The 27,478-nt window shown below is 43.1% G+C and overlaps 1 protein-coding gene across 1 annotated transcript in view; it reads left to right on the plus strand.

Annotated features, from left to right (window-relative positions):
* USP11 (ubiquitin specific peptidase 11) overlaps positions 1 to 27,478 on the plus strand; it is a 3,313,221-nt gene that overhangs the window by 2,345,313 nt on the left and 940,430 nt on the right. Inside the window, exon 17 of the mRNA XM_044080280.1 lies at positions 10,723 to 10,826. Within this exon, the coding sequence (XP_043936215.1) occupies positions 10,723 to 10,826 (104 nt within the window). The remainder of the gene's footprint in view (positions 1 to 10,722; positions 10,827 to 27,478) is intronic.

Here is a 27,478-nt window from a genome sequence, read left to right on the forward strand (position 1 = left end):
GGACCGAGAGGAGTTCTGGTTTCACTGGCTGAGTGTTCTCTGGTCTGTCTCCTCTACTGACTTAGAGAGTATAACAGGTATACTCAACCTCTGAACGACTCCAACAACAACAAGACAAACTGCTGAAAAGAAGCTTGCCAATCAATTCACTACAAATCCAGCTAAAAAATACTCCAAATGAAGGAAACAACGGTGTATAAATGCTAGAAGGTTATGATTTATTAATAAATCATAACCTTCTAGCATTTATACAGCGTTGTTTCCTTCATTTGGAGTATTTTTTGGCTGGATTTGTGGTGAGTTGATGGGCAAGCTTCTTTTCAGCAGTTAGGTATACTCAACCTATTTGTTTGGACAGGTTTATTCTCTGGCTATGTCTGGGGTTAGCTATTTCAAACAAGATCTGGGTAGCTATCGCTAGGCGTCATGGGATAAGGGGTAGCCTTGAACCAGTAAACTGCTCTCGAGCTATAGAAGATGGCCGAGTCGGAGCTCCGATCCCAACCAGCAAGAAAGAAGGCGAGATGAAGACAACTAACATGGAACGTTGTGGTAGGTACATAACTTCTTTTTCTAATTGATCCCACAGCTACTAGACACCTAGTCAGTTCCAATCCAGCTCTGATAAGGATGGGATAATTATTGATAGGTATGGGAAAAATGTGTATTTCTGCAACTTGATTTTCAGAACTTTGAATTGTCAGGCTGATATGTTTGTTTTTCTGACTAATCGTGAAGGTATGAGGAATGTTTTACGTACAGTTTTTTTTTTTCTAGAAAGGGAAAATCTGCTTTAAATTGAGTTTTTTCTGTTGCACAGGTCACTTCTCGCTGCTTACTCTGTGTATATGATTCTGTTGATAGTTCTTCCAGTGCCGTGGCTGCTGGTACTGGTTTGAGGAGGAAACTCCTCCTCTCCTTGAGGTCATTCCTCATCATCCAGATCAGGCTGTCTTGTGTCCACCAGTTCTTCATTACATGCTGCTCCAAGGAATGATAAAACCAGTTCCCCTTCCTAAGTGGGAAAGTTTTTTTTTTATTCAGTGATGTTCCTAGTGCCAAAGAAAGAAAATTCTTGGAGACCAGTTTTGGATCTTTCTTTGATAAACCTTTTTGTAATAGTGCCCAGATTCAAAAGTATGTCACTTTAATAGCCTGTTACCTCCTCTTTCAAGTTTGTTAGTAACACTAGACGTAAAATATGCTTAACACATTCCTATTCATCCAGACTTAAGATATTTCTTAAGGTTTTGTGTGTCTGCATCACATTCAGTTTTCTGCCTTACCCTTTAAACTGTCCGCTGCATGAAGAGTGTTCACAAAGTGTCTAGCTCCAGTTATAGCTCATTGTAGTCTACAGGATAGGTTTCCATATTTAGATGACTTGCTTGTCTTTACACAGTCTTTTTCAAAGTGTCAGGATTCTGTCTTTGGTGAGAGATCTCTTACACAAGCTGGGAAGTTCACATAGGATTGTGTTCCTGGGGTGTCAGTTCAAAGAGCTTTTCTACCACAGGAAAAAATAGATCTATTTCTAATGTTTTTCCACTTGGACTTCAGTCACTGCAAGGAATACCTCAGGATGGATCTCATGGCATCTATGATTTTCATATGGCATCTTGCCAGGGGTGTCATGAGAATCATAGATGCCATGGATCTCATGGCATCTATGATTTTCATGATACCCCTGGCAGGACGCCATACAAGAAAGACACAGTGGTATCTAAAATCTTTTTGGTCCCAACAGCAGTATCCTTTATCTCTTCAAATTCCATTGCTGATGTTTGTTTGAAGAGAAATCATTTGGTGGAGACAAAAGATGTCCTTAAGTCCAGGTTTTCCCTCTCTGTCCCTGCTTCAAAACAGTTCATCACCACATACTCCTCAGACTTTGCTTTGGGAGCAGTTTCAGGAGGAATAAAAGTGCAGATGGTGTGGGACACCAAGGACAGGTGCAGGCACTTAAATACAAAGAAGCTTGCCCTGATCAAGGCACTCAACTCTCTGAGCCATCTTTGGTCTCCAGGACCTCTTCAAGTGGTTAAAGGCAATACCACAGTCATGTGGCATATCAACAAGCAAGGGAGAATGAGGTCGTACCCCCTTTCAAGACTAGCCATGTAAGCTTGGAATATAACTTCACGGTACAATCTCACTGTATAGGCATCCTACATTCCGGAGAGCAAAATTGTGTGGTAGACACACTGAGCAGGTTAAGGGCAGACCCTTGCGAATGGAAACTAGATAAGGAGGTCTTTAAACATTTAATCCATCTGTGGGGAGTTCTCAAGTAGGCCTCTTTGCCTCTTGTCTGAATAGTCAGCTGGCAAGATTCTGTTCCAGGAGTCCATGGAAGAAGGCCTGGAAGACAGATGCCTTTCCTTTTCCTTGGACAGGAATGTTCATACATGCTTTTCTGCCCTTTTCACCAATATCCGGGGTACTTCTGAAGGCAAAGAAGGAATTCCTCAAGATCGTTGTGGTGACTCCCTTCTGGCCCATGCAACCATGGTTCTCCCTTGTTTTGGAAATGGCCAGGGACAGTTACTGCAAAATTCCTTAGACTGGTTCTACTCACACAAGAGCAGGGGTGTTTTGATACACCCCTGACATCAACTTCAGTTTACTGCATGGATGATAGTATCTTAATTCCTTTTATTCACTTATTTACTAAGGATGTGCAGCAGGTACTAATGGAGACAAGAAAGCCTGGTACTAGAAAATCATATCTTGGCAAATGGAAAAGGTTTCTATTTGGTGCTAGCAACAATCAGTACCCATTCAGGGCTAGTTAATCTCTGGATCTGAAGTCTTTTTTTTTTTTTTTGTCCATTCCTCAACCGATGGGTGTCTGATCCCACCTCAACCACTTCATTAGACTTCGACTCCATAGCTCAAGCTCCATCCCTTGACCATAATCCTCTCTTTTCCTGAGTTACCTCAGGTCTTGTTACTGCTTCAGCATTTGGACTTGGCCACCAATAGCTTGCGTAGTTTACGTGATAGATAAGTAATTTCCTTTTTATTCTTGCCATTTTTTTCATATATTTTCTCCTCCACCACATTTCTTATGATTAAAAAAAAAAAAGATTTAAAATTATACAGATTTTTTTTTCTCTTCTAGTCATTGGTCTTGAGCCCTTTGCCTTTCCTGCTACCTGTTATGTACTTCTTCCACATACTATTGTTGGCACTTCATTTCTTACTGCTCTATACCTCTCTGGTATTGGTTTTACCATTATTGGTATTTCTCCTTTTTCCACTTTGATTTATCCTATTCCTATTTTGGTGTTGTTAAAATGTCAGATTAACTGGCTTCAAAAGTACTCTTTAGATGAGCACAAAATCCCTAACTTTCCCTGACTTTTTTAATGTGTGTACTGCCTCAGGGTAGGTCATCTTACTACCAGTTGAGATATTTGTGCTGAAGTTAACCACAGGGCTCTAGTAGAGTGCAAAAACAAACCAATCTTGAAAGGGTTATTTCCCTCCACTTCTTCCTGTTCATCTGGTGCCCCCTTTTCTAAGAAATCTTCAGAGTCTGCAAAAGCAGATGCAGATAAAACTAGAGAGTCGAAGAAGCATTTCTCTTTGCTCTCCTCCTCCTCCTTCAGGCTGTGGTCCACCTAAGAAAATCACAAGAAGATTGGATCCTACTACTACGGATCTGACCCCATCAAAACCAAAACCACTGGCTCCATCTCTCCTTTCAGATTTGACTCGAGCCAAGTCTCCATGCAAGAGCTAAATTCTCTCCAAAGCCTGTTGCTTTAAGGATGCACTCACCATTATTGCAGGAGGCATCTTGAAGGGTATCCTGTCCACCCTTGACCTTTTCATCCCTCAGGTCATGTAGGAGCCTAACAGAAGCAGATGTGGACAGGATGATGAGAGAGTTTCTCACAACCCAGATTCAGTTGGGAATTATCACTTTTCTGTCTCCCACTGGACCCATGAGCCTACCTCCAGCTTAGTCCGAGCTTTTGACTCCTCCTTTCATCCATCCATTAGTTTCAGAGCCTATGCACATGAGAATTCGAAGCTTGTCGGTGTCTTATCCAAAGGCTTTGGCCTTCAACTCCAACACCTTCTCTAATACAGATGACCCTGACTCGATGTTTTCAGAGCCATCCCTTCCTCTTAGAGCCTAGGTGTTGGGCTGCTTGGCTCCATCTTCTGCATCAAGGCAGGATCTTGGTAAGATCAGGTTCTGTTCTGGGCAGGTGGCTTTGGTTCCTTCCAGGTAGAGCTTTGTTTACTCATGGCCTCTGCCTTTGAGGTAGTGCGGTGCATTTTCAACCTCCATAGACAAGATATCCATACTCACCTTGGGTCCACTTCCTCTTCAGCTGTATACTGTGTATCATGAGTCTTTTCATCCTGTCCCATCGAAACAGCTGGCCCAGTTAAGCCTGGAGACGGACTTCATTCAGGACTTTCCTGGCTCTTCTGAGTCCTGTCCAAAACCTCCAACCAGAGAGATTTCTAGGAAGTGTACATGTAAAAGAGGCACTTAGACTCCCCACAGGAATCTTTAGCCAAAGACACTGACTTTGATGAAAGGGAGAGGTCCCCCAAATCACCAGTTGAGGATGTCTCTTTCAGTGAAATCCTCAAACGTTAGAGACAGAAAGGTGGTTGGTCTTCCAAGCCCCCTTCCAAGGAGGGTTTGGTATTTGTTGAGGCTTTTGGAACCAGCTCAGCTATGTCCCGGGTACTCCCCCAGGCAAATGTGATGGTGGACCTAATTTCCGACAGACTTGGAAGGACCTGGATGTCATGGAGCTTATCCCCAAGAGGCCAGATAAGTTTCTTCTTGTTACACTGAAGGATATGGCCCCTTGGAGCAACAGTCCCTCCGTACATGCTACGGTGGTAACAGTGGGCGCCAAGAAAGAACTTGTTGAACAGAGTAATTTTGTCCATCCCCCAAACAGAGAATACAGGGCATTGGACATATTTGGGAAGTATATCTACTCTTCAGCAACCTTTGCTGTCAGGTCACTGAGCTATTTGGCACACTACAGGATTTCAGAGGGATTTGAGTAAGGAGTTTTCCAGTGCCCTCTCAGGGTCCATGTCTGCGAAGGAGACAATGATGGTTTCTTTGCAACTGGCCAATCTTCAATCCATTTAGAATGCCTCAATGAGGTTAATTTATCATGCCTGAGAGGGAGCTTCGAAAGCTACAGGTTCAGGAACTGTTTGTAAGAAGGCATGCCTGGATGCATCTTGTAACTTTGTGAAGCCCTTCAAAACATCATTCATCAGTGCTCAGTTTGATGAATCCACATTGTTTGGTCATAAGGTGAAGGAAAAAAACTCTAGGAGTGAGCAAGATGGGAAGACATGATCTGTCATAGGAATATGTTTTTCTACCCCTCAAAGGACTTTCTCCCAGAACCAGAGACTAGGCAGAAAGCTGTGGTTCCCAAATATGCAAGGCTTTTCCCAGGACTCTTATGGAGACAGATCCTCCATGCCAGAGGAGGGAACTCTAATGGAAGACGTTGCCCACATGGCAGAGTTGCAACATCAGAGCGGTGGTGATTTTTTAAAGAAGCCCTTTCTGTGCACACCTGGTGGGTTGCCTGACTACTGCATTCGAGAGGCAGTCAGGGGGGGTGGGGGGGGGTGGCACTTATCTCTGCTCGCAGAAGCCTGGATAGCCATTACCAGAGATACTTGGGTAAACAATAATACCTAGAGGTTATTACATGCCATTTTTCCGTCTACCTCCCCAACAGGCCAAATTAATTCCTGACGTTCTATCCAGTCAGAGGAAAGCAACAGCCATAGGAATAGAAAAGCTGCTGAGAAAAATGGTCCCCCCAGACCAACAAGTATCTGTAACCTATTCAGGATTCTTTTTAGTACCAGAGACGTAGGGGACATAAGACCAATTTTGGATCTTGGCAGTCTTAATCAATTTATAAAACACTTGAAGTTCTGGATGGTCACTGTTCAGTCCATTCTGCAGCTGTTGGGGAAGGACGATTGGATGTGGTATGTAGATCTCCAGGATGCATACCACCATATCAAGATACCCCGACATTCCAGAAGATACCTACACTTCTGGCTAAGCTCAAGTCACTGTCAGTTCAGAACACTGCCCTTTGGTCTCACCACAGCCTCCAGGGTGTTCACCAAGTGCATGGCAGTCATCGCAGCTCACTTGAGACTGCACAGATTTTGGGTTATTCCTTACCTAGATGACTGTCTCCTTTCTGCTTCCACCTAGCCTCTACTGATTCAGGCCAGGTATAACTTGCTCCATCTGTCTCTTCAACTGGGCAACACCATGAACTACACCAAGTCTCGGCTCTCCTTTACTCAAACCCTGGAATTCAGTGGTGCTTGTCTGGATACTACGATATAGATTGCAAAGCTTACCATTGACAGGGTTAAACAATCTGTGGAACCAAGCATTACATATTCTCTCTCTTCCTTCCCCTCCAGCCAGACTGGTATCACAGCTTCTTAGATCAGTGGCAGCCTCAGTAGTTTGGTACCTAGAGCAAGATTTTATATGAGGGTACTACAGTGGTCAGTAGGGCGTCACCCTCTGACTGCACCTATTCGAATTACAAATATTTGCAAACAACACATACCATGGTGGATTCACGCAGACATTTGTTTGAGTAACCCTTTTATTCTTCCTGCTTCCAAGGCCACAGTGACAATGGATGCCTCCCGACTAGGGTGGCAGGGGCATTATTTGGGAATGATGGCCCAAGGCATGGGGATTCAGTTAGAGGCTAATCTTCACATCAATATCTTAGAAATGACAGTAGTCCTATTGGTGTTGCAGGCATTTGGGATAGTCACTATTCAGATGGACAACATGTCAGTATTCTGATACATCAGCAAACTGGGAAGCCCAGTCCTACCCCTAATGTCAAGAGGCAGTGAGAGTGTGGCAGCAGGTGATCTCTTCAGGCCACTTTCTGTCGACAGTGCCTATTTTGGGGAGGTCCAACGTGCTATCAGACAAATTGAGCAGGCCCATTTTACTTCCTCACAAGTGGCCTGTCAATCAATTGGTAGAGGAAATGTTTCACCGGGGCCAACTGTGCTGTGACCTGTTTGCATCTCCCCTCAGTTCCAAGTGCAGCAGGTACTTTGCCCTGATCCCTCTAGAGGGGGAGTCACTGACAGACTGTGATTTGCGATTGCCCTCCTTCTCCTATATGCCTTTCCTGCTACTTCTCTCATTCCCAAGTTTCTTCTGGAAACATTTCAGCTGAAATTCAACATAACCCTTATTGTGCCATTCTGGCCTTGACAAGTATGGTTCCCCTTCCATTTGCATCACCTGGTTCACCCTTCCTGGGTGTTGGGTCCTTCTCAAGACCTTCTCTCTCTCTCTCCCATCTGGGATACCTCACCTGGATATTTGTACTTTCAGATTTACAGCATGGTTTATCCACTTGCAGTGATGGCCTAGAAACTCTAGGCTTTCTTCCCAGTTTGTCGAATCCTTACATCATCCCAAATAATTTCTACCAGAATTTATAAGAGCAGATGGAAAATGTTTTCTATTTGGGCCCTCCAAAGACAATTAGACCCCTTTTAAGCATCTGTCCCAGCTGTACTTGATTTTCTTGCTTACATTTCCAATAATGGAGCTAGTTTCTCAACAATAAAGGTCCAAGTTGCTGCCATTCCTAATTTTCACTTGGGCGAAATTGGCCTTTCTAAGATTATGTAAGACCTTTCTTAAAGGTACCGTCTTACTTTGACCTTCCCATTAAAGACCCCACACCTCCATGGGATTTAACAGTACGTCTTCAAGCTTTGACCCAGCCACCCTTTGAGCCTTCACCTAAGGTGGGCTTAAAGTTTTTATTATGGAAAACTCTTTCTCGTCGCCATTACATGGGGTAGATGAGTTTTACAACTCCAGGTGCTTTCTTCCCAGCCATTGTATCTGATTTTTCATAAGGATAGGTTATCCCTTCAGACTAACTTTTTTTTTTTGTACCCAAGGTGGTGTCCAGGACAACTGTCAACCAATCAGTCTACCTGTTTTCTGAGTTTTTCCAGCAAGGGAGAATACATGCTGCATCTGTTGGATGTAAGTAGACAATTTCGATTTTATATTCACAGAACCAGAGATTTCATAAAATTGGACCAATTGTTTGTATCTTTTTCCAGTGCTAAGTTCGGCAAAACAGTATCTAAAGTAACCTTGGATAAATAACTCACTGATTGCATTTATTTTCTCTATAAGAATAAAGGGTTGGCATTACCTAAACTGCCTAAGGTTCATTCCACCACATCTGTGGCTATATCAGTTGCCCTTTGGTCCAGAAGTTCTATAGATGACATTTGTGTAGCTGCCATATGGTCCAATGCTTATACCTTTATAGCTCATGGCAAATTGGACATCTTAAATAGGAATAGGGCAGCATTTGGCATTGCTGTACTCCATAATATCCTTCCTTGAGGATCACCCAGGGTTAGTATAGCTGGGGACTCTGTCCAATTGGTTGAAGAATGGACGAAAAAGGCATCAGATGTAAAAGTTATGTACTCACCATAACTCTGCATTTGCAGTAGTTGTTTTTGTCCATCCTCAACCTTCTGCCCTCCAACTCTCTTCCTATTTTATAAGTTCCTTTTATGTGAGCTCCTAGTATGTCCTGAGGAGCATTTCATGTCAGTTTTGCTGCATGAGCTCCAGTATTATTCTTCTTTGTTCTGTAGTATAGCTGATATACAACTTAATTTAGAATATGCTGACTGCTGGGTATCCTAGGCTGGCTAGAGGGCTGACTCAATCTGAGGTAATTCAGGAGAAGAGATAATTATGGGTAAGGGGAGGAGCTCAAGCTATGAAGCCGAAGTCTAATGATACGGCTGAAGTGAGATCCGAGGTCTGATTTGAGACCCATTGGTTGAGGAAGGATGAAAACACAACACAGATGGATAATTATGGTGAAGTGTACATGTTTTATTTTTTCCAGTGTTTGAGTTAGTTACTATCCTATGATCTTTTTTATTCCTCTTATCAAGGTTCATTTATTGGCCATTTCAGCATGTCTGTCCATGGAGCTACCTCTTTAAATGCAGTCTCAAGTCAAAGTGTTTTTGAAAGGGGTTTTGCATAAGAGACCTCCACGAAAACTGGTAGCCCCTCCTTGGGATCTTAATTTTATGTTGGAGAAGCTAACACTTGCTCTTTTTGAACCAGCTAATGTGGCTAACATGAGGTTCTTAACATGGAAAACTGTTGTACTGGTTGCTGTAATCTGCAAGAAAAGTATCTGAGTTCCAAGCTCTTATGATGAGTCAACCCTATGTCATTTTCCATAGGAGCAGGGTTTCTTTGAGAACTAATTCTTTTGTGCCTAAGGTAATATCCGAGTTTACTTTAAGCTAACCCGTCCATCTCCCCATTTTCTTTCCTGAACCTAGAAGTGAGGGGAAAAAGGATACCCCATACCTTGGATGTCCACAGACAACTCCTGTACTGTCTTTACAGAACTAAATCTTTCAAGTCTATTGAGCAATTAATTTCTTGTGAAGGTAAGAAGGGGCCACCTGTGTTAAAACAGACTGAGTGGTTATCTTAGGCTATTATCTTTTGCTGTACTCACCATAACAAAACTGTTCCAGGCAGGGTCAAGGCCCATTCTACTAGGGTCTTTGCTTCATCTTTGGCTTTTTGGAAAGGATTGGATTCTAGAAGTATTCTTGAAACTTCTACTTGGTCCTGTATACATACTTTTGCAAAGCACTGTAAGCTTGATTCCTTCTCTAGGTCCAGAACCGACTTTGCTAGGACCATTTCCCAAGGGCTCCTGGACTGTTCTTCCACCTCCCAAATGTAGTTGGCTAGGGAAATCTACCCATATAGCTATATAGCTACTGCAGCAGTGATCAATATGATGAGCATAATATAGTTGTGTAAGTAAACTTACCATAACAGTAGATGTTCAAATGATCACTGGTACAGTAGCAGCTCCCACATTCACCACCACCCCCACACACACTTTTTTTGGTGTGCTTTTAATGCCAGTTTGTAGACATTTTTTTTGGGGGGGGTTCTAGCTCTGTTCTTTCAGGGCACAGACTCCATCTGTCTGTTGGCAGGTAAGCTCTGAAAGGCTTTGCGCCTTAACTTGTCTTTGTCATCTCAACTCTAGCTGCCTGACAGTTGGGCATGTGGAAGGTGCCTTGAATCATTAGAAGCTTTCTGGCTGTTGTATGCTTTGCAGGATATAACCCGTATAGCTAAGGCTACTGCAGCAGTGATGATTCAAACATCTACTGTTATTGTAAGTTTACTTAGACAACTGTACTTTTCTCTGTGTTAAAGTACATTGTGCACATCTACCATAATTGCGTGTTTGCTCAGAGTGCCCCCCCCCCCCCCATAATATTCAGTCTCTCAAGCAGATTCTTAAAATTGCACCTCCTTTTATACACACAATTAGGTGCAACTCCTACAGTATCTTTAAGCAGTTTTGCCTCTTCCAACACCCACCAACATTTTCAAATTATATTAGCTGGAAGTCAAGTGAGCCATCTGCAATGTAGGCAGGAGCTCTGACAGTACTGCAGCAGTGAATATACCTGATCTAAATTTATGTTACGTTACTAACACAACTCTTCTTTCTGTCATTCTGTCTTTGACTGGATGGGTTTGTCTTTGGGTTTTATATTTGCTTTCCACATGCTACTTGCCCTCTAATGAACATAACATTTCTGTTTCAGACGTTATGTGAGACGTCCTGACTCTGATGAAGAAGATGAGGAAGAAGATGAAGACAGCCAGGATGAAGATATCTATAGTAGAAATACAAATGGATTAATTGAAGGTATACATCCTTTGTAATTAAGACTGTCAACCTGTTAATGGCTCTAACTTTTTCTGATTCTTTAAACCTGTCACTGGTTAAAGTCCACTACCTCAGTAGCGCTGTTTCATCAATGCTGTATTTTTATGTGTATTACTCCATGGCAGAGTAAGCACAGCACACTCGAGTACTTGAGAGTGTTTTAATAAATCAGTAACCTTTCATTTTACAGATCTTTTACTTGCATTGCTTATTTTCTCTCTCCATTTTCATTCTGTTGTGGTTTAATTATTCTCCAACTGTAGCTGGAAGGGTTTACTGAGATTATGTAGCATATTTCATGTGTGTTGTACTGTTATGTACAAGTGAATTATTCCAAGTTTAGTAAGACCGTACAGAAGCAATAAGGGAAGTACTTTTGGAAGAAAATTAAATGGTTTTAACTGTATTGTTTTGTGGAGGTAGCAGAAAATATAAACTGATAAAGTGCATGAGATAAAGGAATGCATGATTACAATACAGTACAATTGACTGTCAACACAGGTATGCAGCTTTTCCTCTGCTGTGTGCTGTTCATCTTCATCTTAAATGTCTCATTACATTTTTTTATTTATATAGGTAAGTACCAGGTTAGCTGCCCTTGTGGATTATTTTAAGTCTATCCACTTTCCCCTTTTATGCTGTAATTATCTTAACCAATTTGGTTGGAGATCGACCATGGGATGGGTAAGGCCAAAAAGTATATACATACATGGGATAAACCATTTAGGAAAAGCCTCTCTCCATTAGTACGACAGGGCACAGTCCTTGGGTGTATTCTCGGTTTCCCATCCATAGATCCAAGTTGCGCTAGAGTTTGGACGGGGATGAACTTTTTGTGTGGCTGGGGAGTCTGTTCCAGAGAAGCGGTATCCTCTGTGAAATATACTTGTCCCTCCAAACATTCTTTTGATGTTGCAGAAGAGATTTAGATCCTTAGACTGGGTATTTCTGCTGCTGTTTGAGTTGCTGATGTGCAGTAAATCCATCAGTATTGGGTCGAAGGATGCCTTGTATGCCAGACACAGGTCACCACTTAGCAGTCTGTAAGATGTCAAGTATAATAATAGGGCATTGTTGAGTCCATGTAGGACATGTTGTTTAGGCCTTGTATCCTTTTAGTAAGGTATCTATGTGGATGTTCCAGTTGTTGCATGTGCCTGGACACACACATGCCATAGGGGGCATTTTATTTAGTGATTTTTGTTGGATGTTTATATAAACATGTTATTTCTCAACCAGTTTCTTGCTCCACTTTTTTGGAGTTTAGTCCAGCCATATGGGCAGATATGGTTCCTTCTTTCTCTATTCCTGTGCTGTAGTGAATAGTAGCTCTGGAAGCTAGCTGTACTAAATTGTCAATTGTGAGGAAGTCTTCAGGAAGTACAGCTATTCAGACACTTCATATGGTCCCTTGGAATAGTTAGCAGTCTTGGATCTGCTTCTACTTAGATTTTATGTGAAACTTTTATTAGATAAATTTATTTTATTGCATATGCCTGCCTTTTTTGTTGTGCTTGCTGAGTTTAAAGCAGCATACTAAATGTAAATGTGTGCGCGTGTGTGTTTGCGTGTGTGTGTGTGCGCGCGTGTGCGTGTATACACACACACACAATAAACTCTGTTAACCGGCACCCATGGGGATTGATAGATGCCAGATAACTATAGTTTCTGGTTACTTAAGAGCTACTATTAAAAACAGGCCTGTACTATATGCTTGGTTTGACTAGTTCTCGGGTTGGGGAGAGAGGAAAATTATTCCTGTCTTCCTTTTTAAAAATCTAAAACTCTAAAAACGTAAGGTATGTTTCTGCGGGAGGAAAACAAAGTGCAACACATGAAATTAGACTGTATTTCTTTGATTTTTTTTTTTTTTTTGCTGGTTGGTTGAGTTCCAGTTAACCGAGAGTTTTGTGCGTGTTTGTGTGTGTGTGTATATATATATATATATATATATATATATATATATATATATATATATATATAAATCTGGGGTCTATATTACTATATTATAAGAATGAAGTTTTACAATTTCGAACATCATGGGCGACACCATATGAGCAAAGTTGTAAAACTTCGAAACCAAAATAAAAAATCTAAAAATAAAAGAAAAATCTACCTGATCTCTCTGAGCAGCACACCCCCCGCTACTTAAATATACCAACTCCAAGATCGCACTGCGTTGAAGTAAAGGGAAGAATTCCCTACGGCGATCTCCATTCAAACTTGCAAGGTTTTAAATATTCGATCATTTGGTGTCGCCCATATGGTGTTCGAATATTTAAAACTTCGTTCTTATAATATAGACCCATATATGATATCTGTGTGTGTGTGTGTATATATATATATATATATATATATATATATATATATATCCGCGGTGGTGGTGCTGCGGTAGCGTTGTCGCCTCACAGTAAGACGCTGTCCAGTTCGACTCTCAGAGCGTCTTCTGCGTGGAGACATGCGTGAATGGGCGTACCTTCATTGAAGGTTGTGCAGCAGGGCTGGCAACTCTGTACGTAAAAATCAACTGCCAATCATTAGCGGACCGGAGTTCCACTGTGGCGACCCCTAACCGGGAAAAGCCGAAAGTCACAACATATATATATATATAAAAAATTTTTAAGTGCACAAACAACTGTTAGCTTACACTATTTTGCTCAAATAAGAAAACTCATTTAATTCCATGTATAAAACAGATCTGTAATTTGTAACTGATTTTAAATAGGTCATACATTTTGGTTTTACATTCTTTGCAAAACTGAGCTGTGATTCTGTGTTTTTTTGTCCTTGTTTTGTCAATGAAATGTGTCTTACGGCAGCACGGGTGGGGGTGGAGTAACTTTTCATGTCTCACTGAAGTGGAATATCATTTAAGTATCAATGTTTCAGTTAGACAGAAGTTGTGTACAACTTGAGTATACCACGTGCATTCTGTGAAGGGTTTTTAGCTGAATGATAGTTTTAAGCAGACAGCTGTGTGTGGTGAATGTTGAAGATAAGTAATTTTAACTCAGTGAACATTATTCTGTTAGAAATATGTTTGTTAGAAATGAAATCTGTACGTTTTTTTTTAATGAATACTGCATGCTATAGTAAGTAAACTGTCACTTCCTTTTCTTTCCCACCCGTTTGATGCGTATCAGGGATTACATACGTGCATTATATTAATGAACAAGATTTATTCCAACCAGTAAATTATTTAAAAGATGAAGTCTTGTTTTTTCGGAATTTTGACTGCAGTGTGGAATAGATGTCAAAATAAAGTTTTATAATCTCACAGGAGCTGTAATAAATGCATCTAACCTTGATGACTTCTGTGACTGAGTTCTTACTCTGTGTTTCTTGGATGACCTTGTGCTAAGCATATACCCTTGTTATCTGTGCAATTTTGAACATCTCACATTAAATGTGTTACCTTACCTAGTTCCTGACTCCTTACATTTTTTTTCTTTTGCTTGTGAAAATTCGCTTCTCAGCCATGACACGAATTGTTGAACAGTTTGTACATTTGATGTTTGGATGCAAGTAATCCAAATGGTTCTGTCACAGTCAGATTCCTACTTGAGAACTCCACCGGCATTGTTCTAACTGCCTTGCTGAGGCCCATGATATCAGACATTGCCTTAAGTGGTAGTTTTTCAGTCCTGGCACCTGATAATGTCAAATGGAGAACCTTCTGGTCTCCTGTGCCACCAGAAAGATGAGGATTGTAGCTGCTGGTGAAAGGGACTTGCAGTTGAGTCTTATGCCCTGCCAGTGCACTGTCCTGAAAGTCATGGCTCAGGTGGTTGGCTGGAGATAACTCTTCTGAAAGTAGGCCTAGTGTTAAAATGGCTTGACAAGGGTCTACAGTTCTTGACAAGGAAGGGCTTGAGCTTGAACCTTTCCTTCTTAGAGGAAAACTCTTGGGAGCTTGAGGAGGAACACTGCCTGCTTCACTGCATGAGGGGGTTAGGGATTTTACATTCAGGACTTGACCTGATCAACCTCATTTGATTGGCAAGAGCTGAAGGTGAATTTGGTTAACCCTGAGTAATGGTGCTTGAATTCAGATGGTCAAGGATTAGGATACCCATGACTGAGACTTCCCTTCCGGTTTACCCAGAGGGTATTTTGGCTTGAGTGAAGAGGGCACTGGGTCATCTGCACAGGGCTTTTTTATGACTGCAGGCCAAGACATCCAGTAAATATTTGATTGTTGGGCAGTTGATGTGGGGAATCGCATGTTTAGGTAATATAAGCTGTTGTCAGTGCTGAGTAAGATACAGGCTAAGTCATGTGTGGTGGATTTGGCTTTAATGACCTGAATGTAACTATGAAGACTTAAAAGTAAAAAAGTCATGGACGTTTAGAAGCCATGTAGCTGAACCATGGGCCTCCATTAAAGGAGGTAGAGAGAATCACAGAATGAAAACTCTATAGCTTGGCTGAGGTTTTCTTGCAGTTTTTACTGCATTCATGTGTGTACCTACACCTGGCACCTGGCATGCAACCTTTTTGTATGCTTATTCCTGCACAAAACTGTATAACAGCTCACAGCTGAAGCTGAGTCAGGATAGTGAATTCTCTTTCTGCCAAATTCATATGAGGAATCTGTAGACCGTTAGGAATGCTAAGACCTCTGTACCATCCCACCGTTAAGCTGTTCCTCAAGTTGACAGACTGTGTGGTTGAGTAGCCACATTTTTGGAACACCTCTTTTAACAAGATACATTCATCCCAAACAGTTTCATTCAGGGTAGTCTTTCGGGCAGCCTGAATAAATTGGCCTTTGACAACTGCTTTTTTTCTGGACCAGTGGGGTTGCACTTGAAGTGTAAAAAATATATAGGCTTTCTATATATTTTTGATAAAAACAAATTCTTATTAACTCTTATCTTTCATTAGCCAGATGTTAAGGTATGCTATGTGGGTCTCATGGTATTCATGTGTAAACTGTTTAAAAAAAAACCTGTTGGTTTGATTAATGTAGGGATCTGCAATGTACAGCTCTGGAGCCGCATGTGGCTCTTCCACCCCTCTGTAGTGGCTCCCTGTAGCTTTGAAAAATAATGGCCACTCTACCACACACACACACACACACACACAGTGATCAAGCGATAGACTTCAAATATTGTTCTTATAAACTTGCTTGGGTAATATGATTTCTGTTGCCATGCATTCCCCATACACTGAGAGTGATTTTGCGATCCCCTGGCAGCATCAGCATTTCCTGAAAGGTTTCCATACCTCTAAGTCTTACCACAAGAAAGCTGGACAGAGCCACAAATAAAGGAGAACAAAGGAACAAAAAATAGGGGTGGACTTTAAATATTTTTCTTATAAACTTGCTAGAATAACATGGTTTCTGTTATCATGCATTTTTCACACACACACACACACACACACACACACAGTTACCTCTCAACTGTGCAGATTTTCGCTGAACGTCCTGACTTTTGCCTCGTATTTTTTGTCTGTTTCTCATAAAAATGTGCTTTTTTGGAAAATCATTAAGGGCTGACCTTTGAGTTTCAGACTTCATGCCCTTCAGAAAATTCATGCTAATGCAAAATCTGTTATTCTATCAACTTTCTAAGTTTGTAAGAGCAATATTTTAAAAAAATGTCCCTGGTTTTGGGCCTTTCTGCCCCATTATTTATGACTTTGTCCAGATTTCTTGATTATCTTCGTGTTTCACTTTTGCAGTCATCGCATTGGGTTATCCCTGCTAGGGTAGCCCTCAGTCAGCCCGAATACTAGAGGCTTAGTATTTCTGCGTCGGTTGCCGTTGCTCCAGGACTGATGTCAGATAGTCAGTAGCATAAAATATGGCAGCCAGCGCCATTACATCAGTCTTTCTTGCCGAGGAGCCCGAAGCAGAAGCAGTTCGCATGAGTGCTGGTCGGCCACTTCCTGAGTTTTTCGTTTTCCAAATTGAAGTTGATGTCTTCTAAAGCTAAGTACCCTGTTGGGGATCCTTTTTTCTTGCTCCAACCGATGTCAGAAAAAGTTAACAATTGTCTTGCCTGTGGAAAGCAAATACCACACCGAGACTTTCATTCTTACTGCTTCACTTGGTTAGGCCCAGACCACGACATCCCCCGCTGTCGTTTTTGTGCTCTGTTCAACTCCAGAACTATATGTCGTTGGGCCCTTATTGTAGCTAGATATTTTCACTCTTAGTCCTCAAATTCTGATATGGCTTCGGTAAGCCATCCGACAGCCGAAAAAAAAACGTTAAGTATAAAGACAGAGACAGACCGCACAGGTCCAAACCTACCGATGATGCTTCCGTTAAGCTAGTCGTCAGTTCTCCAGTCCTCTGAGGTGCCGTCGCAGCCCCTGATGCCCGCTTCTGTGGATTCGCAGACCACTCCCAAGACCCTTTTGGAGTGTGGTATGCCGCGAGACTCTTCATCGAATAAGGATCCTGCGGATGTCTCTACCTTGGATGGGTCTGGAGCCGCTGAGCATGCACCAGCTTTAGAGGACGTACTTCACACTACCGTTTCTCGACACAGACTGACTTCTTTCGCATCTACTGCTCTTTCGAAAACTGCAGAGTTTCTAAGGCCCAGGGTACGAACTACACCCAAGAAGCCGACGACCCAATCTCAGGCACCTGCTTCCTTGCCTCGGTCTCAAATGCTTAAAATGGCAGAAGACCTTATAATGCTGATCAGGGGAAGCCAAGCTACCTCTTCCAAATGAAAAAGAGAATTGTCCCCAGTAGTTTTACCTGAACAGGAGCCCGATGACTCTGATGCATCTGAATATGAAGACATGCAACCCCCCTCTCTGCTTATGAGGATTCTGATGCAGAGGAATCCATTCCTTCAGCCTCTCCACCCGAGGACTTTTCCTTTTTGAAAACTCTATATACATTAAGGGAGCATTTCCAATGGGAAATGTCAGGACTGCCCTCAGTCTAAAAAGAGACTCAGGTAATTCTTAGATCTTCCACAGCACAGACCTCTGGCAATTCATCCTGTCCTGGATGTTGTGGATGATGTTTTTATGGAATCTAGTTTGACTCCTGACACCCTCCCTCCTGCTCCCAGGAAACCTGACAAGTACTGTAGAGTCCCTGACTCTCACAAATTTCTATTCAAAAATCCTACTGCTGACCCTGAGGTTATTTCCCAAGGGCCTAAAGGAATTAAAGCAACTTCTGCTAAGAATCCCACCCCCTCAGATAGAGATTCTCGAGCCTTAGACAGATGGGACAAAAAAGTATATACCTCCACTACTCTTGCTATTACAGCACTAAATTGTCAGTTCCATGTGCTAAAATTTCAGCAACATACCATAGAACTCCTCAAACAAAAAATGTCAACTTTTCCTGCTTGTGCAGTAAATAAAGAATTGGACGAGTTAATGCATTTTGCAAGTCAAGTAACTAAGCACACCTTACAATGTGGTTTTGACGCCCTAGAAGTATCTTGCAGGGCAACAGTCACTGGTTCTGTACTTGGAAGGCATGCTTGTCTTAAGGAACAGCCCTTGCCAGACCATGTCAAATCCAAATTATTGGATGCACCCTTGCACAAAGGCAACTTATTTGGCACCAAGGCAGAGGACGTCTTAAAAAAGATAGAAGAAAAAGTTAAATCTATGCAGACAGTTAAGGACTTTCTGCAGGTCCAGCTACCCTGGTTCATTAGGCATTGCCCCTCCAAGCACTGGTCCTTTCCTGCCCCCTCTAGGTCAGCACAGCCTAGACCCTGGGGCAACAGGCCCCCCAGACTGCAGCCCCAGAGAAAGCAGCAATCTAAGCAATGGAGTTCCTCCTCTTCAAAAACAGGGAGTGCTAAGCCACCCCCTCATGGTAAGAACTCACATTGACTTACCACTTCCACCCCAACCTGTGCCCACCTGCACTTGCCCCTAGGAGGAAAACTCTCCTTTCACACAAGCACCTGGGCCACCATTAGCAATGACTGCTGGGTCCTCAACATAGTGTCCCAGGGATACAAATTTTATTTCCACACACTACCTACCCCAAAAGGGTTCCCAGATCTCCCCCACCAAACCAGTGGGCAGAAGCCAAAAAGCAAGTCTCCATGAGGTCAATAGAGCCCATTCCTGCAGAACAGATAGGCCAAAGTTTCTATTCCAGACTCTTACTGGTACTCAGAAAAGAGGGCACCTGGCACCCCATCCTCCATCTATCCATTCTAAGCACTTTTATTGTGATTCCAAAATTCAAAATGCTCACCCTCCAGCAGCTACTGCCTATGCTCTCCAAAGATGCTTGGTTAGCCACCCTAGACTTAAGAGGCCTACCTACACATCCCAGTCAGGGAATCATGCAGAAAATGTCTATATTTAATAGCAGGATCACTGCACTTTCAGTTCTCTGCACTTCCCTTTGGCTTATCCACTGCTCCCAGAGTTTTCACAAAATGTCCGGCTTCCACCATTGCTTTTTTCAGGCAAAGAAATATTTATATTTACCCATAATTAGACAGCTGCCTAATTCAGGCAGATAGTCAGGAAAAGCTGCTCAAGCACTTGGCTTTTGTAAAGGACCTACTGACTTCCCTGGGTTACACTATCAATGAAAATAAATCCAAATTAGTACCCACCCAAAAAATTGTATTCCTGGGAGCAAGCCTGGACACAGCCTCCCAGATGGCTTTCCTTACACCGGAAAAGCAAACCTACCTGACAGCCTATTTCTCTCAACTAGCCACCACACCCCAGTTATCCGCAAGGAAAATCCTGCAAGCTCTGGGGTCATGAGTTCTTGCATTCTACTCATTCCATATGCCAGACTACATATGAGGAAACTACAGTGGTACCTAAAAACCCTTTGCTGTCACCACTCTCAAGATCTGGAAACTTTTATACCAATGATATCTTCTCTAAGGAATGATTTTCTTTGGTGGGTAGCAGCATGCTACCACAGCAAGGGACTACCCTTCTCACAACCCCTCGCCGCCCAGGCTCTCACCACAGAAGCATAAGATTATGCCTGCGGTGCACACCTGGACAGTAGGTGCATACAGGACCGATGGAGTCCACATCAACTACATCTGCACATCAACCAGAAAGAGATGTTAGTTGTCCAGCACGCACTGACAGCTTTCAGACCCCTACTCTCTCCAGGGGCTCTACTGATCAAAACAAACAACACCACTGTGATGTGGTATATCAACAAGTAGGGAGGGACTCACTCATACCCTCTGTGCAGGCTCGCCATGACCCTTTGACACACTGCCTCAGCCATGCAACTACACCTGTTAGCCCAATTCCTGCCAGGCTCTCTAAACTCTCTGACAGACAACTTGAGCAGAAATCTTCTGGACTCACATGAGTGGCAGCTAGACCAAAGAACCTTCACCCTTGTAACTCAGAAATGGGACACCCCAAAAGTCGACCTCTTTGCTTCCCACTCCAACCATCAGCTCAGCAAGTTCTGCACCAGAGAACCTCACTGTGCAAGGCCTGGAAAGTGGATGCTCTATACTTCCAGTGGACCAACCTCTCGGTCTATGCATTTCCCCCACTACCACTCATTACAAGGGTACTGCTCAAAATAAGGGAGAAAAAAACAAGGGCAGTCCTGATTGCCCCAGACTAGCCATGTCAGCACTGATACCCACTGCTGTGCAGCCTGTCACCTCTGCCACCATGGCATCTCCCTCAGATCCCAACATTCTTGACCCAGAGGGAAGGAGAATTCACGAATCTCCAATTGCAGACCCTCAGTCTGGCAGCCTGGCTTATTCCCTGACTACTGCACAAGCTGCCAATCTCAGCGTACAAGTTCTAGATGTTATACGTGAGGCCAGACACCCTAGCACTAGAAAATCTTATGCTGACAAATGGAAAAGGTTTTGTACCTGGATCCAGGCTAAGGGAGCCGGCACGGAACAGCCCTTCCTACCCCTCATCCTGGATTACCTTGCTGATCTACTACACAAGGGTCTATCTTTTTCTTCTATTAAAATTCATTCCTCTGCTATCTCTGCTCATTTTAGCACAGAGCCACCTCTTTTCTCACACCCTCTCATCAAACAGTTTCTAAGATAGGCTAACAACTTAAGGCCACCCAGAAGAGCACCTACCCCAGCTTGGGACATAAACTTTGTATTGGAAAAGCTCACCCTGCCACCTTTTAAACCAGCAGCTTCAGCAGAGTTAAAGTTTCTCTCATGGAAGACTGCCTTGCTTCTGGCCATCACTTCAGCAAGAAGAGTATCCAAGCTACACAAACTAATGGCTGTAATGCCCTTCATAATTATCAATGCTGACAGGGTCTCCCTCAGGACTAACCCATCCTTCATGCCAAAAGCAGTGTCCAGTGTGGCTCTCAACCAATCCATTTATTTGCCCACCTTTTTCCCTAACCCACAAATCAAGGGGGAAAGGATACTGCACTCTCTAGATGTGCACAGACAGCTCAGATTCTATCTAGACAGGACTAAATCATTTAGGAAGACTGATCAATTATTAGTCAGTTTCACAGCAGGAGCAGAGGGCAAAGCCATATCCAAACAAACCATTTCCAAATGGATAGCACACTGCATCCATTTCTGCTACAAGCAACACTGGAACCCCCCCCCCCCCATGGGGTCAGGACACATTCTACAAGAGCAGCCTCCACCTCTGCAGCTTTCCTCAGAGGGGTTCCCACCAGGGACATCCTGGAGGCTGCAACATGGACATCAGATCATGCCTTCACCAAGCATTACCACTTGCCTAGCTTCTCCAAATTCAGGGCAGGCTTTGCCACTGCAGTCTTGCAGGGCATCCTAGCCAACCCCCAGTCTTCTTGACTGCCTCCACCCTTTCTTCAGCTTTGGGAATCAACCCAAATCTGATGAGTGCAACAGTGAAACACGAAGAACATAGTACAGTTGTGTACACTTACCATAAATGTAGATGTTCGAGACTATTCACTGTTGCAGTCCTGCTTTCCCTCCCTCCATCCCCGTGTATCTCTCTTTCTCTCTCCCTACAAGGAACTTTTGGTATTTATTTTCTACTGGCGGTGATCTTCCACAATAACCTAGCTCCCTCTTGGGGGCTCCTGACAGGGCAAGAAAAACTATTGTAATGGCGTCGGCTGCCATATTTTATACAGCTGACGACCTGACGTCAGTCCTGGAGCGATGGCAACCGATGCAGAAATACTAAGCCTCTGGTATTCGGGCTGACTGAGGGCTACCCTGGCAGGGATAACCCAAATGTGATGACTGCAACAGTGCATACACTCTAACATCTACATTTATGGTAAGTGTACACAACTGTACTTTCTAAGAGGTAGAGAGATATAGCACACGCACACACACACACACACACACACACACACACACACACACACACACACACACACACACACACACACACACACACAGATTGAGCAATCCCAACAAAAGAACAAAAATAGGAACGGATTTTAAATATTGCTCTTAGAAACTTAGTTCTTTTATATTTGGTATAATAACTATGTATAAAACTTTATGCGCTGTGTTATTTTCATTTTAAGGGTCAAATTGATTTTGTGGCTCCCCGATGAAATTTATTTGGTCGGAGAGGGGCCCAAATGGCTCTTTTGATAGTGAAGGTTGCAGACCCCAGATGTAGACCAAAAGAGATGTTATTTTATTTTTATTCCCATCCCATAAAATGAATATATTGTCCAAAAAAGTGTATAGAAGTAACATGATCCAAAATACTCAGAATTGGTCAATTGGTCAGATCCGACCATAAGGTAGTCACCATAGATATCCACATCCCGCCCCACTCTCCATTAAGGAAACCACTGTAAAAAAATTCTCCAAAGCTAACTTCATGCTTCTTCCGACAGAGGTGTCAAACTTCACGACAACCATGCAGATGGACAATACAGTCACGACTGCAGAATCTTATACAAATGCACTCTGTAAGCACTTACATCAGTGCATGGATCGTGGTATCCCCTAACAGAACCAAGATGCTATCCTCCAAAAAAAGGAAGCCAATGTAGTGGTCCCCTGCTATAAACAAACTCTACAACAGAAGGAAGAAACTGTTGCAAAAGAGTAAAATCCCATGAGTGGAGGAGCTCCCCTGGTCAGCATCAGTAAGAAGTTGAGATCCCTCATAAAATTCTCCAAAGCAGGCTGTGAAAACAAGATTGCCACTGACTCTAAGGATAACCACAAAGCATTTTATAGCGATGTCAAGAATCTTAATGTCAAAACCTAGATTTGCTCTGAGTTACAGCACAATGACACGAAAGTTACTGAACTAACTGATATTGCCAACATCCTGGCTGATAGGTTCAGTGCTAACTTTATCCTCCCTCACCCCTTAAAGGGCACATATCTATACTGGAAGAATGCAGTGCCCCTGCAATCACAAGTGAGCTGGTAAAAACTGCACTCTCCAAAGGGAAGAACACAGCTTCCATGGGACCAGACAACATCCCAGGCTGCTTTCTACACTAACTTCACAATGAACTGGCCCACTACCTAAGCACCATGTTCATTCATAGCCTCATGTCAGGCTTTGTACCAACTGAATGGCGCACAGCAACAGTTACACCACTCCGCAAAGGGGGAGCCACCACGGGAACTATCGCCCTGTTAGCCTGACAAGTCTGGTTTACAAGGCCATGGAACGTATCATTATGGAACTCATAAACAAAGACATTGGAAACCTCCAAACTCTGGACCCCACCCAGTTTGGGTTTGGGAAGGGCAGATCATGCCTCCTGAACCAGATCGACTTCTTTGAAACAGTCACCAAAGCCATAGACGAGGGTAAGGCAGTCCACACAGCTTATCTTCACCTCGCCAAGGCTTTCAATACCATCCCCCATTCTGGAATCATAGATAAACTCACTAAACTGGCTATAAATTCATACGTCACAAGATGGGTTGCCAACTGGCTCATTGACAGAACCCACACTGTAAAAGTTGCAGACTCCAAATCTGACTTCAAACCTGTGACAAGTGGAGTACCACAGGGTTCAGTCTTGGGTCCTCTCCTGTTTGGTATCTACTTCTCTGAAGTACGGGCTAGCACAGAGGGCCTCTGATTGATGAAGTTCACAGATGACTGCAAACTAGGAGCCATAGTCGAGTACCCAAGCAACATGGACATCCTACATAAGGGCTTCACTGAGACTGATGCCTGGTCTCAGAGCCATGGCCGTAAGCTCAACGCCAAAAAGTGCATTGTCATCCCCTTTGGTAAAAACTCTGTACCCATGAACTACCACATAGGCGGCAGTCCACTTAACGCCAAAGGTGTGATAAGAGACCTTGGGACTCAGGTGGACAGTAGTCTCTCCTTTGATAACCACATTGCCACAGTAGTCAGGAAATCCTTCTACGTGGCACACCTCATCATGAAAGAGTTCTTATCCAGGAAAAAAGAGGTCATTGTTCCCCTCTACTCGGCCCTCATTAGACCCTATTATTAAGTACAATGCCTCTTTTGGAATGTACCTTACAAGACATCTGCAACAGCTGGAAAGACCACAAAAGTACCTCTCACAAAGAGGATTACGGGACTTCAACAGATGCCCTACACCAACCGTCTAAAAAAACTCCAGCTTTACTCCATAGCATATCGCCTACTCCGAGGTGATTTCTGCCTGACATACAAAACTATGTCAAACCCAGAGCTGTTGGGACATGCTACACCTAAGAAAATCCCAATTCCTCCGAACTACACACTCTAGGGACCTAAACCTTGTCACCACAATAAACAGAACATGCTGGAGGGGTAGACTCCTGTCCCAGAGACTTCCCATACTTTGGAACAAGTTACCTATCTGTGTCCAGCAGAGTTCGTCATTAGTACTTGTCTAGAAAAATCTTGGCGAGTGGATGGGTAATAGGAAATTCTCCCCAGGGATCACTTCTGTGGCTCTGCTCAACAGGGACACAGAGTAATAATCTTCTTGGGTGGCGAAAGCCAGGGAACCTTGTTGGCTAGGCTTACATAGGCCCTTGGGTCAATAGCCTAGTACCTACCTATGAACAAATAGTTCTTTTCCCATTGAATTATGATGGTTTTGGTGAGCAAACACCCACGCGCAGAACCCATAGCAATACCCTTACATTGCAAATACAGTTCTTTCACAAACATGATGAAATTGTTTTTATAATACTGTTTCTAGAAGGTTTTCCTATAAAATAATTTTTTCTTGGTTGATACCTTTGTCAGAGAAAAAATCCATAAACCAACTAAGACCAAGTTCATGTGTGCACGTCTTTGACATCAACAGTGAAGAAAGTATACAAGTCTTTATATACCATCTTGTTTGTTTCCTAAGAAATCCTAGGAATCATGACAGGTGTGTTCTTGCATGACCAAGCATTTCAGTTTTTCATCTGAAAACGTAGGTGCAAGCAAGCAAAATCTGAGGGTAATGCTACTTAATGCTAGAAGTCTTAACCTCAAAATGCACTCACTCGAGGCACTCCTTAAAATGGAGAACATTAACATCTGTGCAGTGACAGAGACCTGGTTCAAAGCTCCAGAGAGCACCCCTGCATTACCAGGCTATAATTCATACCACACCTTTCGGCCACCAAACCCAGACCGAAACACTAAAGGTGGAGGCGTGTCCATATTCATTAAGGATATCCACACCTCCAAGCTAGTTTCTCAGCATAATGCATCCGAGATTATCCAAGTTCAACTAACTGTGGGTAAAACCGCAATCCAGATTGTAGCTTGCTACAGACCCCCCGACCATGCCCCAGGATTCCCACTCCTCTTTTCTTGATGCACTGGAAAATATTAAGGTACAACCCAACACTCTAATAATGGGCGATTTCAACTACCCTACCATTAACTGGGAAAACTACTCCTGTACCAAATCTTTTGCTCAATGTTTTCTGGAAATCATCAATTCCAACACCTTGGATCAACTTATCCACACCCCCACCAGGGGCAGCAATATCCTAGACCTGGTCATCACCAACATGGGTGACCGGTGTTCCACACCAGAGGTCAGCTCCTCTTTGGTCAGATCCGACAACAAGCTAATCACCCTAGACATTCACATCCTGCTCCCACCCCCCATTAGGTAAACAACTGTAAAAAATTTCTCCAAAGCCAACTTCACACTTCTTAAGACAGAAGTGGCAAACTTCATGACACCCATGCAGAAGGACAATAGAGGTATGACTGCTGAATCCTACACAAATGCACTTTATAAGCACTTACATGAGTGCATGGATCGTGCTATCCCTAACGAAACCAAGATGTTATCCTCCAAAAAAAGGAAGCGAATCTGGTGGGCTTCTGCCATAAACAAACTGTACAACAGAAGAAACTGTTACAAAAAAGAGTAAAATCCCACGATTGGAGGAACTCCCTGGTCAGCCTCAGTAAGAAGCTGAGATCCCTCATAAAATCCTCCAAAGCTAGTTATGAAAACAAAATCACCACTGATTCTAAAGACAACCACAAAGCATTCTATAGCTATGTCAAGAATCTCAATGGCAACACTCAGATCTGCTCTGAGTTTACAGCACAATGACACTAAATATACAGAACCAACTGATATTGCCAACATCTTGGCAGATAGGTTCAGTGCTAACTTTACCCCCTCTCACCCATAACGGGCCCATCTTTATACCGGAAGAATGCAAAGTTCCTCTAATCACGGCTGCACAGGTAAAAACCTCACTCTCCAAAGCCAAGAACACAGCATCCATGGGACCTGACAACATCCCAGGCTGTCTTCTACATGAACTAAAGAATGAACTGGCACCCCACCTAAGTACTATGTTCAATCATAGCCTCACCTAAGGCTTTGTGCCCATTGAATGGCGCACCGCGACGGATATCCTACTCTACAAAGGGGGGGGCCACAACAGGCCCCGGGAACTACCGCCCCATTAGCCTGCCGAGCCTGGTCTGCAAGGCCATGGAACGTATCATCATGGAACTCATAAACAAAGATATTAGAGATCTCCAAACTCTGGACCCCACACAGTTCAGATTTGTAAAAGGCAGATCATGTCTCCTAAACCTGATAGACTTCTTTGAAGTAGTCATCAAAGCCAAAGATGAGGGTAAGGTGGTTCACACAACCTATCTAGATCTCGCCAAGGCGTTCGGCACCATCCCCCACTCTGGAGTTACAGATAAACTCACTAAACTAGGTATAAATCCTTTTGTCACAAGATGGGTTGCCAACTGGCTTACTGACAGAACCCACACTGTGAAAGTAGCAGACTCCAAATCAAACTTCAGACCAGTGACAAGTGGAGTACCACAAGGTTCAATCCTGGGTCCTCTCCTGTTTGGTATCTACTTCTATGAAGTACAGGATAACACAGAAGGTCTTTGGCTAACTAAATTCGCAGATGACTGTAAACTAGGAGCCATAATCAAAACTCCTAATGATGTGGACATACTACAAAAGGGCCTCACTGAGACAGATGCCTGGTGTCAAAGCCATGGTCTCAAGCTCAATGCCAAAAAGTGCATTGTCATCCCCTTTGGTAAAAACTCTGTACCCATAAACTACCACATAGACGGTAGTCTACTTAACACCAAAAGTGTGATGAGACCTTGGGGCACAGGTGGACAGTAGTCTCTCCTTTGATAATCACATCGCTACAGTGGTCAGGAAATCCTTCTACATGGCACACCTCATCACAAAAGCTTTCTCATCCAGAAAAAAAGAG

The sequence above is a fragment of the Protopterus annectens genome, chromosome 8.part0 (genome assembly GCF_019279795.1).
Source record: "Protopterus annectens isolate FY-2018-M chromosome 8.part0, PAN1.0, whole genome shotgun sequence".
In the NCBI taxonomy this organism is placed as follows: domain Eukaryota; kingdom Metazoa; phylum Chordata; order Ceratodontiformes; family Protopteridae; genus Protopterus; species Protopterus annectens.